Source organism: Sciurus vulgaris (assembly GCF_902686455.1).
Source record: "Sciurus vulgaris genome assembly, chromosome: 15".
Taxonomy (NCBI): domain Eukaryota; kingdom Metazoa; phylum Chordata; class Mammalia; order Rodentia; family Sciuridae; genus Sciurus; species Sciurus vulgaris.
In genome coordinates this window covers 64,478,727-64,492,958 of record NC_136476.1, presented here as the reverse complement: position 1 = coordinate 64,492,958, position 14,232 = coordinate 64,478,727, and the positions used below count along the sequence as shown (strand labels likewise).

At 47.6% G+C, this 14,232-nt stretch overlaps 1 protein-coding gene across 18 annotated transcripts in view; it reads right to left on the bottom strand.

Moving 5' to 3' along the window:
• The window catches only part of ZNF462 (zinc finger protein 462), a 135,828-nt gene that overhangs the window by 64,796 nt on the left and 56,800 nt on the right, over positions 1–14,232 (bottom strand). For 13 of the 18 annotated variants that reach the window (XR_013759657.1, XM_079113337.1, XM_079113324.1 and 10 more), the window contains exons 2-6: positions 13,924–14,173; positions 7,803–13,420; positions 6,858–7,022; positions 5,016–5,302; positions 2,582–2,700 (exon numbers count right to left, since the gene is read on the bottom strand). Coding sequence is in view for 17 of the 18 variants with exons in the window: in XM_079113337.1 (XP_078969463.1) it covers positions 2,582–2,700; positions 5,016–5,302; positions 6,858–7,022; positions 7,803–13,420; positions 13,924–14,143 (6,409 nt within the window). In the remaining variant the exon portion in view is untranslated. The remainder of the gene's footprint in view (positions 1–2,581; positions 2,701–5,015; positions 5,303–6,857; positions 7,023–7,802; positions 13,421–13,923; positions 14,174–14,232) is intronic. The other 5 variants (XM_079113330.1, XM_079113331.1, XM_079113332.1 and 2 more) reach the window with 3 other exon arrangements.

The window sequence follows — 14,232 nt, the reverse complement described above, 5'->3', positions numbered from 1 at the left end:
AAGTTAGGGCAAGAGGGAGGCTTATCTTTGCCATAAGTTAACTTTTCAGTTAATGACATTTTAAGAATGAAGTGGGCATTGTATGTTGTTGGGCAAATGTATATTAGTATGATCAATTCAGAAAAGCAATTTTGCTTTTGGTAACAACAAAAGCACTTAAGCCCCCAACCCCACAATCCTATTTCTGAGAGTTTCTGTAAAGAATATATACTTAAATATAGAGAAATTTTTATTCAGATATTTACATTATTTCCTTTTCAAGGTATGAAACCACCTGTTCAAACATAAAGAAATGATTAAACAAATGTGGACATATCCTCTTGATGAACTATCATTAAACAAATTTGAGAGTTTATGATAGTATGAAAAACTGAAAACAAACAGAAAGGCAAAAATATTTTTTGATTACATCATAACCACAACTGTTAAAAACGATTACAGAAAAAAATAGTTAAAAGGGGAAAAATCAAATGTTAAGAAGAGTGGTCTTTAGATAATAAGAGTATAGATGACTGAGCATATTCCTTTCATTTTCATTTTTTTGGGGGGAGGGTGCAGAGAAAGGGACTGAATCTAGAACCTCATGCATGCTAGGAAGACACTTTAACCCTGAACTACATCCCCAGCCTCATTTTCAATTTATTTCTAATAAACATACTTTTTAAAAATTTATTTTTAAAGTGAAAATTTTAACTCAGAGGAAAAGAGAAGGAAGAAAAGAGAACAGGATCATGGGTATTATAAGTTTTACAAGTCAGTACAAATGAATGGCAGTGCTGTGGGTCTACAGATTAAGAGGAAGAGGAATGGAGGGTAGGCCCGCCCTTGCTTTTAGCTGGCTGAGATTTTGTTACCTGACTACTACCATAAAAATTACTAACTGGTTTTATATGCAGAGAGCTCAGCATCCAAGTTTTGCAATTAAATCTTCTCACCACTGATGACCTTCAGAGCTTGCATTTCCAAGAAGTCCTGAAGAGAACTACAGAAAACCTTGATTTACAGAGCATTATACAGCACAAGGAAAGAAGTTACAAAGATTCAGAGGATCCAGACAAGAACACAAATCACTTGGCCTCCTGACCACTGCCTAGGAGTTAGGCAACAATGCTGGGCAGGGGTCTAAGCTATTTTCTTGTGCATACTATTATAGGCAAGGTTACTGTCCTTATACTACTTGCTTTTTTTCCTTAAATGCAAGCTTGGTTGCATGAGTCTTGCTGGGTGGCTTTGAGTCCCACCACATGAGAGAGAATTCAAGTCCAGATTTATTTGTTTGGATCACACCATTGTTCACCCTTTAAAATATTATAAAACAATCCACCTAGAATAGACGAGACAAAGAGAGAGACCTTTAGAAGTCAAACTTCTCTCAGTGACTCAGAGCCATGTCATGGAGACCTACTGGAAATACACTGCTCCTATTCTCTCTTTCTGGATGCTTCCTTCCTGCCAGCCAGTGAGCAGAAGGAAGCCAGTCAGCTTGGTCAGCCCCAAGACCAGTCTTCAGCTTAGTGCCTTGGAGTAAGCGTGCAGTCTTGAACACTCCTCAAAGTCCTTCCCACAGTCTAACCACTCACCCAGCCCTCAGAGCTTTTGACCAGAATGCTGTCCCAGCAGAATAATTTATAATACGCACAGGTTAGAAAAGTCTGGGTTGAACTCTGAAGCCATTTACACCTTGAAGTTTAGGAGACATTTCTTGGAGATAAGAAAACAACCATACACAGAAGCAGGCCCAAGTAGCTAATCTCCCTGTCCTATCTCCAACCCCCAGTGGGGCTCAGAGCAGCTGAGAGTAGTTTTATGGTTAAAAAGTCAGTTCAACAGGGTCAAACACTCTGGAGATAGCAAAGAGACACAGGGTACAAACATATGGCAAAAGTGAAGGTCCCAGGTTCTAGGTAGTTTTATAATGTTATTCAAAAGGTTATAAAGTGTTATGCAAGACACAAAGGAAGCTACACAGCACCTACCCTTTAGGATCATCGTGAAGACTGAGTAGGATGATACCTGTAACATGCTCAGTGTAGAACCTAATAGGTACCAGGCGTTCACCAGGTTGGCCCAAAGAGAAATGATGGCTTGAGAGGGACAGCACAGTTCCTACACAGTTATGACTCCAAAGTGAAAGGAAATGACTGACCCATGGGCACATCTTGAAAAATCTCACACACTTTGAGTTCTCTTTGGTCCATCCAACTTCCTTGAGATTATGACTTTAATTTTAGTTGGGAATTTTCTTTAGTGGATATAACGATTCTCTGTCATTCCACTGGCAAGGCTTGGTAATTCAGAAATATCTTTAAAAAAATCAAAACAGTCTCATTCTAATTGGTAGGATGAATTAAACATGACATGGCTGATTATTTTGACTTCAGGTAATTCTTAAAAATACTTTTCTGATTTTGCTTCCAGTTTTCTTTAACAGTTAAAAATAAAACTGAACCTGCAACCATTTCAGGAAGAGCTTAGGCTCATGTGTGGGGCAAGAAACTTAAAATTCCACTCAATATAAAGACCACTAGATTGTGAACTCAGAGCAGGCTGAAGAACTTGTGCCCCATGAATACCAACTCACCAGCATGAGCTTTGAGTATATGTGTTTTCAGCCGGCTGTTATACGAGGACTTGAAGGAGCAGAGCTTGCATCGGAATGGTTTATGGTGTCCGTGGTGGGTTTGCATATGGCGATCCAAACTGGATATGGAAAGGGAAAAAAGGGAAACAAGTTAAAAATTACATACAACATTTTCTCCACCTTTTCTAGGAGTCCCACTTCTAAGCTGTGCAAAATTCCTTCATCTCCTTTCTAACGATGGCACTCGCCACATAAGAAAATCGATAACTAAGAGTTTTTGAAAACTTCTTCTAAGAGGAGGGGAAGCTAAAGAAAGAGACGAAGAGGTCTTTCTAGGGTGACGGATGTGGCAAGTGGTAACAAAATCATGGGAGATCATCTCTTCTCTAAAGTCCAATCACTGGAAGAAGGCATCCAGAAAAAGAAAATATGACAAAGGTCAATTCATATTTTCTGCCCAGGAAGTGAGAGCATCCATTTAATTAAGCCAAAACAAGGATGGAAATTAGACTTAGCATTTAAAAATGGCTATGTTTTTAAATTTTAATTCTACTTGCAGGGTGAACACTGGAGTAGAGAAGGGAGTTCTCAAAGTGACTCTCCTGCTTGCAGTGGGCTGGTCTGTTCCGGAATCTACGTGATATTGAGGCATAGTACAAGTGAGTTTGAAGGAGTCATGTGATCAAGGGGGCTAGTCACCCCCTGTGATGAACCCAACCCCGTCTGCTGTACATCAGTCTTCTAGAAGCAACTTACAAGGACATTATTTAATTAGAAGAAACCCCTGTACTTCATGACAATTATGAGTCTAAAAAAGAATAAGTGCACCAAGCAAAGTGTGGGGAAAAGTTCTAATTTGTGTCAGTGCCCCAGAGAACTAAATTCCATTCTAAATGACTCATACAGCAATGCTACTGCTTACCACTTAACAGGATGCAGACCCATAGCCTCGACCATTCCCAAACTTCTTGGATCAGCTACTATTACCACTTCTGAAATAATCTCCTCTATCTTTTCAATCTTTTCAACTCAAGAGCAAGAGTTAGGGAGTAAGGCTGGCTGGGATAAAATCTCAACTATTACTTGTCAGCTGTGTGACCTTAGGCAAGTTACTTACCCTCTCCAGGTCTCATGTTTCTTATCCATAAAATAGAGATAACAATAGAAACATCCCTCACGTAAAGAGCAGTTTTGAGAATATAAAAAGGTAATACTAGAATTCGAATATATAGTGAGGGACAAAAATTACCAGTTATGGCTACTTACTCATCCCGACTCTTCCATTTACCAGGAGTGAAACTTGTTAAGTGTTCATCCCTGGCATTGAGAGACTCCAAATCTGGTCTCTACTCCAACATTCGCATCTTCCACTAGTCCTTTACCTGTAACCTAAGGACTGGTCAAACTGAAACCCGCCCCAACCCCAGCTGGGCTCCATGGAGCCTCCACCCTCCCTGGCTTAGCCACTCATCTTGTCCTCCACACTTAGCCTCCTTTCCCAATTATTCCAGTCCTAGCTTCTTCCTTGAAGACTTGACTCAAGTAGCCAACCCTCCATAAAACCGTCCTGATGCTCCCCAAGTAGAACTAACAATTTCCTTCATTGAACTTCACAGCATTTAATGCTATTTCTAAATGCACCTTATTCTGCCAAGCTCTTTCTTTGCTTGCTTTATCACCTCACCCTTAAGTCACAGACCCTGTCCTGCTCATTTTTGTATTCCTCCAAGGTGCAATGCCTACTGGGCGATCTTCCTTTGTTCACAAGTATTTACTGGGTCTCCACTATGTGCCAGACAATGTGCCAGGTGCAGTTCGGTAAATACTTATGAACTAGAGGGAGAGATGAGCTTGCTTCTCAAAACTCCTTCCCATCACCCCATGAAGCCTTACACGCCAACCCCAAGTGCACACTTTTAAAAGCGGTGACGGGTGGTGGGAAGCTACCACATCTCCACTCCTGTATTTTGAGCAACTCTTTAGCATCCAGGAAGTTCTTTGCTTTTCAAGGTCTCTTTTAAAATCACAAGCCATGATTGGTTCTGTGGTCACATGGCTTAACAGTCCTCATTCTCCCTCTTTAGCAACTCAGCTTTCCAAATGGAACTTTGCTTCCTTAAATGACGGCTCAGCTGTGGCTGAATATTTGGCAGATCAGTAAACTTAGCATCCTCCCTTGGATAAAGCATAGTGATTCCTCCAATTCTCATTCTTTAAAATGCCCACATTTGCAAATCTAGTGCCACCCAATCACTCCTGTTCTTAGTCCCATTTTACAGCTGAGACAACTAAGACTCAAGGGAGGATGAGGGCAGGTAAACCACCATCCCTGGGGCCTTTCTTGCTCATCCTGGTTCCTCCTGCTCTAGCTTAGCCGCCTTCGACTACAAAAGCTGCCCCCGGAGACCACTAGGGACCACCCAATAGCACTTACTTGTGCCTGAAGGCAGAGACAAAGGAGCAATACTGGCAGCTGTACTTGTCCTCGCGGGTAAACATGGCCAGGGCCAGGTGGCTCCTCTCGTGAGAACGCAGCCCCTGCATGGACATCAGGACTCTGTCACATTGACTGCAATGGTATCCCCCCGGCCGGGTTTCCTCCTCCAACATTCCATCAAGCAAGCAGTGTCCACCATCCACCCGGCCCACCAGGGCGCCACTGGCATCTCTGGCTGCTTCCAATCCATCCAGGAACAAGTGGGAAGGGTCGTCAGCCTCCTGCTAAGAGAACCACACACACACACATGCCCCACCAACAAAATAAATATCCATCATTAATGCCCCCAGCTTTCCTCTGCTCCCGTCATTCTCCCAAGCTCATCAGCATTTCCTGGTAAATGTCCTCCCCTGCCTCTCTGGCTCCCCCTAGAGGGAGGGCAAGCCTGACTGCCGTTCTTCATGCCAGGGTGGGTTTAAGGTAACATATCCAAACAAAGGTTGTGCTGCCTGGGGAACGTGAGAGGTGTCATCCCAGCCTGAAGCGAGTTCACTTGGTTGCTCATCTTTAAAAGAAAAGTTCAACTATGTTCTCATTTAGACTGACACAAAGTTTGGTGAGGGTTACAGTTCAGAGGAAAGGAAAGCGAGAAGAGAAAACAGCGGCACAGTCTGACCATCAAAGAGCCTTGGACCATCATTTGATGAGAGGCAAAGCAAAAGACCCTGCTCTCTGCCTCCCACCCGCAGACAGTGACCTCACCCTCACCCCTTTTCTGAAGGTGGCTGCAAAATGCATCCCAAGAGCTAAGCAGCAGCCTGGTTTTAAGTCACCCATTTTTCGAGGTAGTTCGTTGGATCTGATTTTCTCTTGCATGATTCCAGGAAACAATCCTGGGGCACGCTGCGGTGGTATGTAGAGGAAGCCACCTGCTGCTGTCCCTGGGTTGCCATTGTTCTGTCCAAAGACAGAAGGCTTCAGTCTTCAATGAAGTAGAAGCTTTACCTTTGTGCTAAATTGGCAAAAACAGGATGCAAGATCAAGAAGGGCAGATGACAAAAATACATTCACGTATCCAGAGAGAAAGGGCAGAGACCTGAGTTAAATTCTGTGTTCAAAAATGACACGCGCTCAGCAACCATATTCTGCGAAGTAGGGATAGCAGTGTAGATATGGAAACTGTGGTTGCTCTTTGGATTACGATGTTCAGAACAGGTGACCTTGTGAAAGAGGGGAGGAGGGAGGACACTTGGTGGCACCACATGGGCAGAAGGGACGGAAAAGACAAGCCAGTTCAGAGGGCTCTTGGGGTCAAGTATAACTTTATAACTTGAAGGCTTTGGCTTTGGGTTGAATTAATACCCTTCACGCTCCCCCTAGGACCCAAGATAAGAAGCAAAGGACAAGTTCTCCTGGACTTTCTGCATCCTCCTCCAGATGAGAACAGGAAGATTCCAGCAGCAGGAGGAGCAGATGATACGAACAGAACCCACTTGATTCCTCGTAAGAGCTCAGGCCGCTTGGAAGAGCGAAGTCCTAAGGACACTAACAGAATGAAAGGACCACCCAAAGCCTCCTGTACCGAGAATCCAGGACCTTCTGTGTCCACAAACTATCCACACGGGAGGAAACCAGATCAAAACGCGACCTTTCCCCCAACAGAAAGACGATGAAGGTCCAACCTGCAAAGAAATCAAAGCAAGCCCAACCGAGGGGAGCACCACTCAGGAGCGCCTGCACTCCGAGATGCTCTTTCCCGAGCTGTTTTCAGCCATGGGTTAATAGGTACCTGGAGCCGCTCACACGCGAGAACACGCATCCAGAACTTTCCATCCTCACCTTCACGGCGGCGGACACGGCCGGGACATTGCCATACTGGACGTGCTTCCGCAGGTGATTGCAGATGGCTCGGAGCGTTGGGTGCACTTCCACACAGAATTTACATTTGTAGCCCACCACTTTCCTCTCCTTGATCTTTGGCACCTCTTCTAAGTGGCCAAAAGGCTGGTAAAATACAGTGGTAGCCATCAGTACTCCAAGCCCTCCCTCAAAGGCAGGCATTTATTCTTGTAGTTTACTGGCATATTTTATTTTAAAGCAGATTAGCAGGTTAAACACCAAGGGAGACATAGGCGAGTATTTTTATATAACAACTTCTTCAGTCATGGCATCCTGCCTACTAGACACAGTCTCTGGAACCCAAATATGTTACGGCTTGTGAGTAGAGAAGATTTCTGTGCAGGAAGCTCATCGTCACTGCCACTAAGTTATCTGGTTTTCAAACCAGTTTCAACTACGCAGGCGGAACGTTGCACAGCTGCGCCATTAATGAACGTCTTGATTTAAAAAAAACAAAAAAACATCTACTCCTTGAGGTGTTAGGTGGCTGGAGCAAACACTGAAGACCAAGACATGGCTGAGAAGTGCTAATGGTACCAAGAGACAGCCCACAACGGCCTTAGGAAAGAGCGAGCACTGTTGTATAACTAGGCTTCAGATTAGGCTACTTGGCAGAAAGACATACACAGAAACCACCCCAAACCTCCCCTGGGGAGCCATGGGAGGAGTCAGAGGGAGAGAGGGAGGGGAACAGGACCGTGGAGAGGGGTGAGCATAGAACAGGGGATAATCAAGCTCGAAATGTTTAATTGACTTATTGCGCTCTCTGGCAAGCTAAGTCACTAGGAAGCCTGCAGCAGCTTGGCTGGCAACGAAGAAGTAGTGCATGTGGGCACCAGTGATGAGAGGCCTCCTGGGGGAAGGGGAATCAAAACATATCCTTACCCTCTCTTGTTTGAAATCTGCAAAAGCACCATCTGCATATTTCTGCTTGCTCAAAAGCTGTTTCCTCCTCTCCTGACGTTTGGCACGCTTCTGGAATTCCTCGTTGTGAATGTTCAAGTGTGAGGTCAGCTCGGCTGTGCTTTGCAACTTGCTATCACAGTGCTTGCACTGGTAGGTGGAGCTCTGCAAGCGGGTGCCGTTGCTTAGGATGACGAAGTCCCTCTTCAGGTCCCGGCTGTGGTGGTCAGTGTAATGCATGCACAGCAGCTCCGCGGTGCTGAAGGACAGCTTGAAGCACTTGATGCAGCGGAACGGGAGCCACTCGATTTCCTGGGACTCGCCCTCCACCTCGGCTTTCTCGAAGCTGCCTCTCTCCTCCTCTTCCATCAGCGTGGGCTTCTCGTGTTCATCCGCGTAGACGGCCGTGAAGTAGCCCCCCAACTTGCTGGCGTGCTGCTTCTTTGGGAACACCCCCGGGTGGCGCTTCATGTAATGGGACACGATGCCCTTCTTGCTGAATGACTGGAAGGAGCACAAGGAACACTTTTTCTTCTCAACTGCCCTCCGGAGCTCCTCGCTCAGCTGAGGGGAGTCATCCTTGGGCGGGGACGGGATGATCACCTTGTTGGGCTTGTCGCTGATGGTCCTGGAGGCTGCCAGGCAGTGGGTGTAATAGGCGTCGATGTCGTGGCGCTTCTGGTAGTGGGCTGCCAGCCCCTTGCGGATGGGGTTGGTGTAGGCACACAGGGCGCACTTGAAGAGGTTGTTCTTGCCCTCGGGCTGGGCGCGGACGTTGTTGTGCTTGATGCGGTAGTGCCTGGCGATCCCCTTCCGCGTGGAGCAGAAGTACTTGCAGAGCTGGCACCGGAACACAGTGTGGGAGACCAGGTGCGAGGTAGAGAAGTGAGAAGTGGACACGGGCTCCTCTCCCACCTCCTCCTCGGTGATGGAGATTTGGGAGGGGCTCACTTCAGTGGTTATCTCGGGCTCGAGGGAGACGGGCAGCTTCGGGGGGGATGGGGAGAAGACATCGAATTCTGGCTGGTTGTGGTACTTCTCGTAATGGATTTTGAGTTTCTCCAAAGTGCCGTGCGTGTACGGACAGAGTTTGCACCGGTAGGCGCCGTACCCTTGCTTGAAAATCCTGCTCGTCTCCTCCATGTCATTCTGGGTTATGTCAGCCGACTGCTCCACGTCGTGCACGAAGTCCTCGGCGGTCACCTTGATGGCCGGGTGTCGCTTCTGGTAGTGAGTCAGGACACCGTGGATGCGAGTGTTGATGTAGGGACAATGCCTGCATTTGTAGACGGCACCTGGGTTGATGTCGATGTCCTGGGCGAAGTCAGCAGCCTTCACCTTCATGCCAGGGTGCTTCTTCCCATAATGGGTGAGGAGGCCGTGCAAGTTGTTATACTCCGACTGGCACACCGTGCACTGGTATGGGGTGGAGGATATGGCGGGGTTGGCTGAAGCAAGATGCATGCTTTTCTCTGGGGAAAGTCTTGCATCCTCTGGGCATTCAGCTTCCTGCTCGGGGAGTGGGGTGGGCATACTGTTTTCACAATTCACAGGGCCTGCCAGCTCTTCCGACGTTAGGATGGGCTTCTCCACCGTGTCTTTCTCCTTGATGATATCCAGCAGCACCGACTCATCGCCATTCATAGCCCAAGGGTGGAATGCTTGGTAATGATTGGTGATGTCCCAGATGGAGATGGCTTCAAAAACACAGTCCCTGCACCTGTATGTTTTGGCTTCAGCTGGCATGGTGAGAGAGGACGGGGACGGATCTGGCCCTGCCCAGAGTTTGGTAGCCATGTAGGTATAATCCACGTAGTGCTCTGGATGCCTCCTTTGGTAATGCAGGAGCAAACCATTGGGCTCCGTGTGGGAATAGATGCACCACTCACAGTGGTAGCCAGCTTCTATCAAGCCATCCAGAAACGCCCATCGCATGATGGACGTGACTGTGGCCTTCAGGGCAGGGTGGTCTTTCTTGATATGCTTCCTCAGTGCATAGAAGTAGGGGGAGGTATATGAGCACTGCCTACATTTGAGTGCTCGGAGTTTAGTTTTGTCCCGCTCCACTCCGGAGGAGGGGAGAAGGATGCAACTGGCAGGTTTCTTCTGGTTTCGGTCGCAGAGGCTTCGGATGGTGGCCGTGTGCTGCCGGATCACATCTGCGTTGGCCTTGAAGTCTCGGTGCTTCTTCTGATAATGAATGAGTACACCTTTGACTGTCCGGTTCCCATAATCACAGTGCTGGCAAAAGAACATCTCATTCTCCACGGGAGGTCCGTCTCTCTCAGAGCTGCTCCGGTTCAGCTGCTGCATAGGGGCGGGAGGCCGAGGGGAGCCTTGGGGCCCTTCGGCCCCTCTCATCATTGCAGCTGTGGGAGGAGCCTGCCTGATATATTTGGCAGTAACCTTTATTTCTGGGTGTCTTTTCTGGTAGTGAACAAGCACTCCCACAACTGACCGATTGCTGTAGGAACAGTGTTTGCAGTAGTAAAGCTCAGTACTGAGGTCTGGTGGCGGGGGTGGTGGGGGGGGTGGGGAACCCATGTTGGACATTTTGGGAGACATTGGAGCACCCACCTCAAATGACAACTGAGCAAGGGCAGAGCCCCTGTCCACAGACACCATGCGCATGGTTTTCTGGATCCTAAAGTAGGAGGCCTTTTCTTCAGGGTGTTTCTTCTGATAGTGAACCAAGACAGAATGCATGTTGGGGCTGGCAAATGAGCAAACATCACAATCGTACACGACCACGGTGTTGACCGAGGGATCCTTCTGGTTCTCACATTCTGGAGTGAAGGTCTTCGAAGGAGTGGTCTTACCAAACGCAGCAGGCATACCACCACCACGAGCCACAGGAGTGGATGTCGCCAGGTTCTTGGGAGCCGAGTTCAGGATCTCCCTTAGGGTCTGGGATTCCGTGTTCAGACCTTCCTGCTGCTCCACGACGTAGCTGGAAAAGATCATGGCGTTGTTGATCTTCACCGTGGGATGCATTCTTTGGTAATGTGGCATCAGGCTTCTCACATTCGGGCTCGTGTAGGAACAAAACCGACACCGGTAGATCAGATCCGAATGATCGAAGTTGAGTACATTCATGGCTTCTGGGTGGTGTTCACCATAATGCTGCTGGAGATCTTCAAAGTTTGTGTAATCGATATAGCACTCCAGGCACCTGTACACTGCACTGTGATCATTAGGGTCCAAGATGTACCTAAAGCTGAATTTAATATAGGGGTGCATTCGCTGGTAGTGGGTGCTAACACTCCGGGCAGATTTATTGTTAAAGTCACAGTGTTTGCAATAGTAAAGTCTTCCAGAGTCACCAAAGTCTGTATTTTCGTTGTTGTGCTCGGTTCCATAGATAGGAGTTTGGGTATTCAGCAGAGCAGTGTTGGAAACCTGATGATCTTTCATGCTTGCCGAGGAGCCGTAATAATCCTCTTCGTCCTCAGAAAGGGTGAGCTCGATCTCAGCCCCGTTGGTGGCGTTGTAATCGTGGGTGACGCTGCGGAAATTGGGCTCCTTCTGGGGCTCACTGGCATCTCGGGCCCAAATCTGTTGGGCTGAAAAGGAAGTGGGAACCTCCATCAGCGGTTCCGTTGGCTCTTCTTCCCTGTCCAGCTCCACCTCTATCTCCACTTCGTTGTCTTCCTCTTCCTCCTCGTCATCCTCCACGTTGATCACCGCATCCTCCTGCTGTTTGGTCTGGTTAATCTTGCTCTGCAGGTTGCTTGCTATCTCGTCGATCCTAGTTCTCTTCTTCACGGGCGATAAATCGAGAGGAAAGTCATTGGCGAGCTTCCTAGAGGCCTTAGCTACAAAATTGTTCTTGGAGGACAACCCAAGAATTGAGGTCTGACTTTTCTTCACAGTGCTGCTGGAAGAGGGGTGGCTGTCGGTCTCATTTTCCAGTGGTAGGCTTGAGGGCTGCCCCTCAAATTTTGGCAAGTTGTCACAGAATGAATGTTTGTGCTGTTGATGGACTCTGAGCCCTTTCAGGGTGGTGGTGGAGTAACTGCACATGGTGCACTTGTAGGGGTGCAGGGGCGGGGCTTGGGTGGGAGGCTGTGGTGGCTGCGTGGGTGGCGGCTGTGGCTGGGGTGGCACCTGATGTGGTGGCTGGAGCTGCGGTGGCGGTGGCTGCTGGAGTGGCTGCGATGGTGGTGGCGGCGGCGGCGGCGGCGGCGGCTGGGGTGGCTGCTGTTGCTGCAAGGGATCCAACATGGCTCCCGACTTCCTACCATTGATGCTGGAGCTCTCGTAGGACACTACACCTTCATTCAGCGAGGAGGAGATGCCTTCACTCTGGGAGTTCACAGCATCCCAATCTGATGCGGTACCCGTGTGACACTGTTTATGAGCCCCAAGTTTTAAAGAGCTCTTGCAAGTAAACGGACATTCGTCACATTTGTAGACAGCTGTCTTTCCAGATAAGTGGATGTTTTCTATGTGACGGGAGATGCTACGTCGATGCATGGTAAGGAAAGGACAAAAGGGGCACTGGAACCTATTCATGAATCTTCTAAACGGAATCCCCTTGGTCTCCAACAATTTGTTGCCGTCCGAGCCCATCAGCTGCTCTGCAGACAGGCCCGAAGTCTGGTGATCCATAACATTTAAGCCATTCTCACTGTCTATTTCATTTAACTCTTCATCAGAACTAGAGTCATTGAGCATGCTGTTAGTTTCCAGGTCAGCAGAAGCATTGGTCATGTCAGTCATTCCATAACGGGATCTCTCTGCCAAGTTCACAAGGCCAGAATTATGAGGTGACTTCGGCTTCATCTGAGGGTAAGACATGGGCGAAAACTTGGAAGCTGAAGAATTGGGTCTCATGATGGAGTTGCCGATGGAGCCCCTGTAGTTGGAGACGTTAGTGTTGGGCATCTCCCGGCTTGCAGCATTCATGGACAGATAGGTGGAGTTGGACGGGGGACTGGGGGCATTCTTGTTCTGCGCTTCGGGTAGGTTAGTCCCTTCCTGTTGCTGCCTGAGGCTGGACAGGATCTTGACCATGCTTCGGTGTTTCTTCATCATGTGGTCACACCAGCGTTCTCGGCGGGGCGTTTGGTAGCTGCACCACTCACAACAGAAGTTGCCTCGAGACTTAGTCAAAGGCTTGACCATGGATTCTAAGATGCTACGTTCTACCACCTCTGCTGGCAGTTCCTTGCAGGGGTCCTGCAGGGACACAGGAGGAACCACGGGATCTGGCAAGGGAGCGGGAGCAGGTGGAGGAGCTGTGGTCTCCTTCAGATTGTTTTTGTGGTACATCTTCTGGTGCTTGATTATTCTTGCCCTCCTCGGTGACTTATATGTGCAAAACTGGCAAGAGAAGACCTTTCCAAATCCCTCGTGCATCATGATATTATAATTTAAGGATCCTGGGATGGGGGGTCCTGCCGAACTCCCTTCAGCTTGAGCCCCGTGGACTTTCCTAGTGTGTTCTATGAGGAGGGTTTTTGACCTGAAGTAGCGTACACAGAACTTGCATTGAAAAAACTTGTTTGTTGGTTTGGGATTAGGGACAATATGCTGACCATAATATCCTGGACTGTGGCCATAGTAACTTCCGGTCCCCAATGCAGTTGCATTTTGACCTAAAGAGAATGAAGGCAAAGGCAAAGTGAGAAAAGAGAATTAAGAAATTCAATCATGCAAATCAGTACCATTTCAATTATTCTTCATTAATAAACATTGCATCATTCAAAAGACCTAGTGCCTCAAGATGCTGTCATGAAGAGAATTCAGAGCACTAATGAACAGGCTTATCAGGCCCCTTCTCTCTGATGAAGATGCAGTGTATGGCTCTAGTTACAACTCTCTTCTTTATCTCCAGAGATGAGCCACAGAGCTAGAAAAGCACAAATTTCATAAACTGCGATATTATTCTACAACTTTGTCCTCAAAATTAAAGAAGCTAAAAGGATAATAACTTGGGCTCCTTTAGAAGAGAAAGAACGATGCACAAACAACAAAATGGCTCACAAAGAATAAGAGACTCCGTAGAAGTCACATGTATCAAGAACCATGGCTGTAGGCTAAAAAAATAAATGAGAGCAATTAGGAGATATCAGATATGCTGAGTTTAGTATAGAGCTACCTGATAAATCCTCCGCAATTCCAAATTCATCCTTTATGGAAGAAAACTCCACCTCCGTCTGATTACTGGCATTCATAGACCCGGATCGTGGCTCATCCTCATTGTCCTCAGCAACATCAGTTGGCTGCAGAAATGCTGTGTGGACATCCTGAATGTGTGCCTTGAGATCTTCATAAGACGGGGCTCTGAAATCACAGCCATCACACTGAAGCACCTCCATGATCCAGGTCTACCCTCTCACATTAGGCACCTGTGGAGAAGTCAGAGCAAAGCATTGTAAGGAATGCACCAACCACATACTTCAATCTG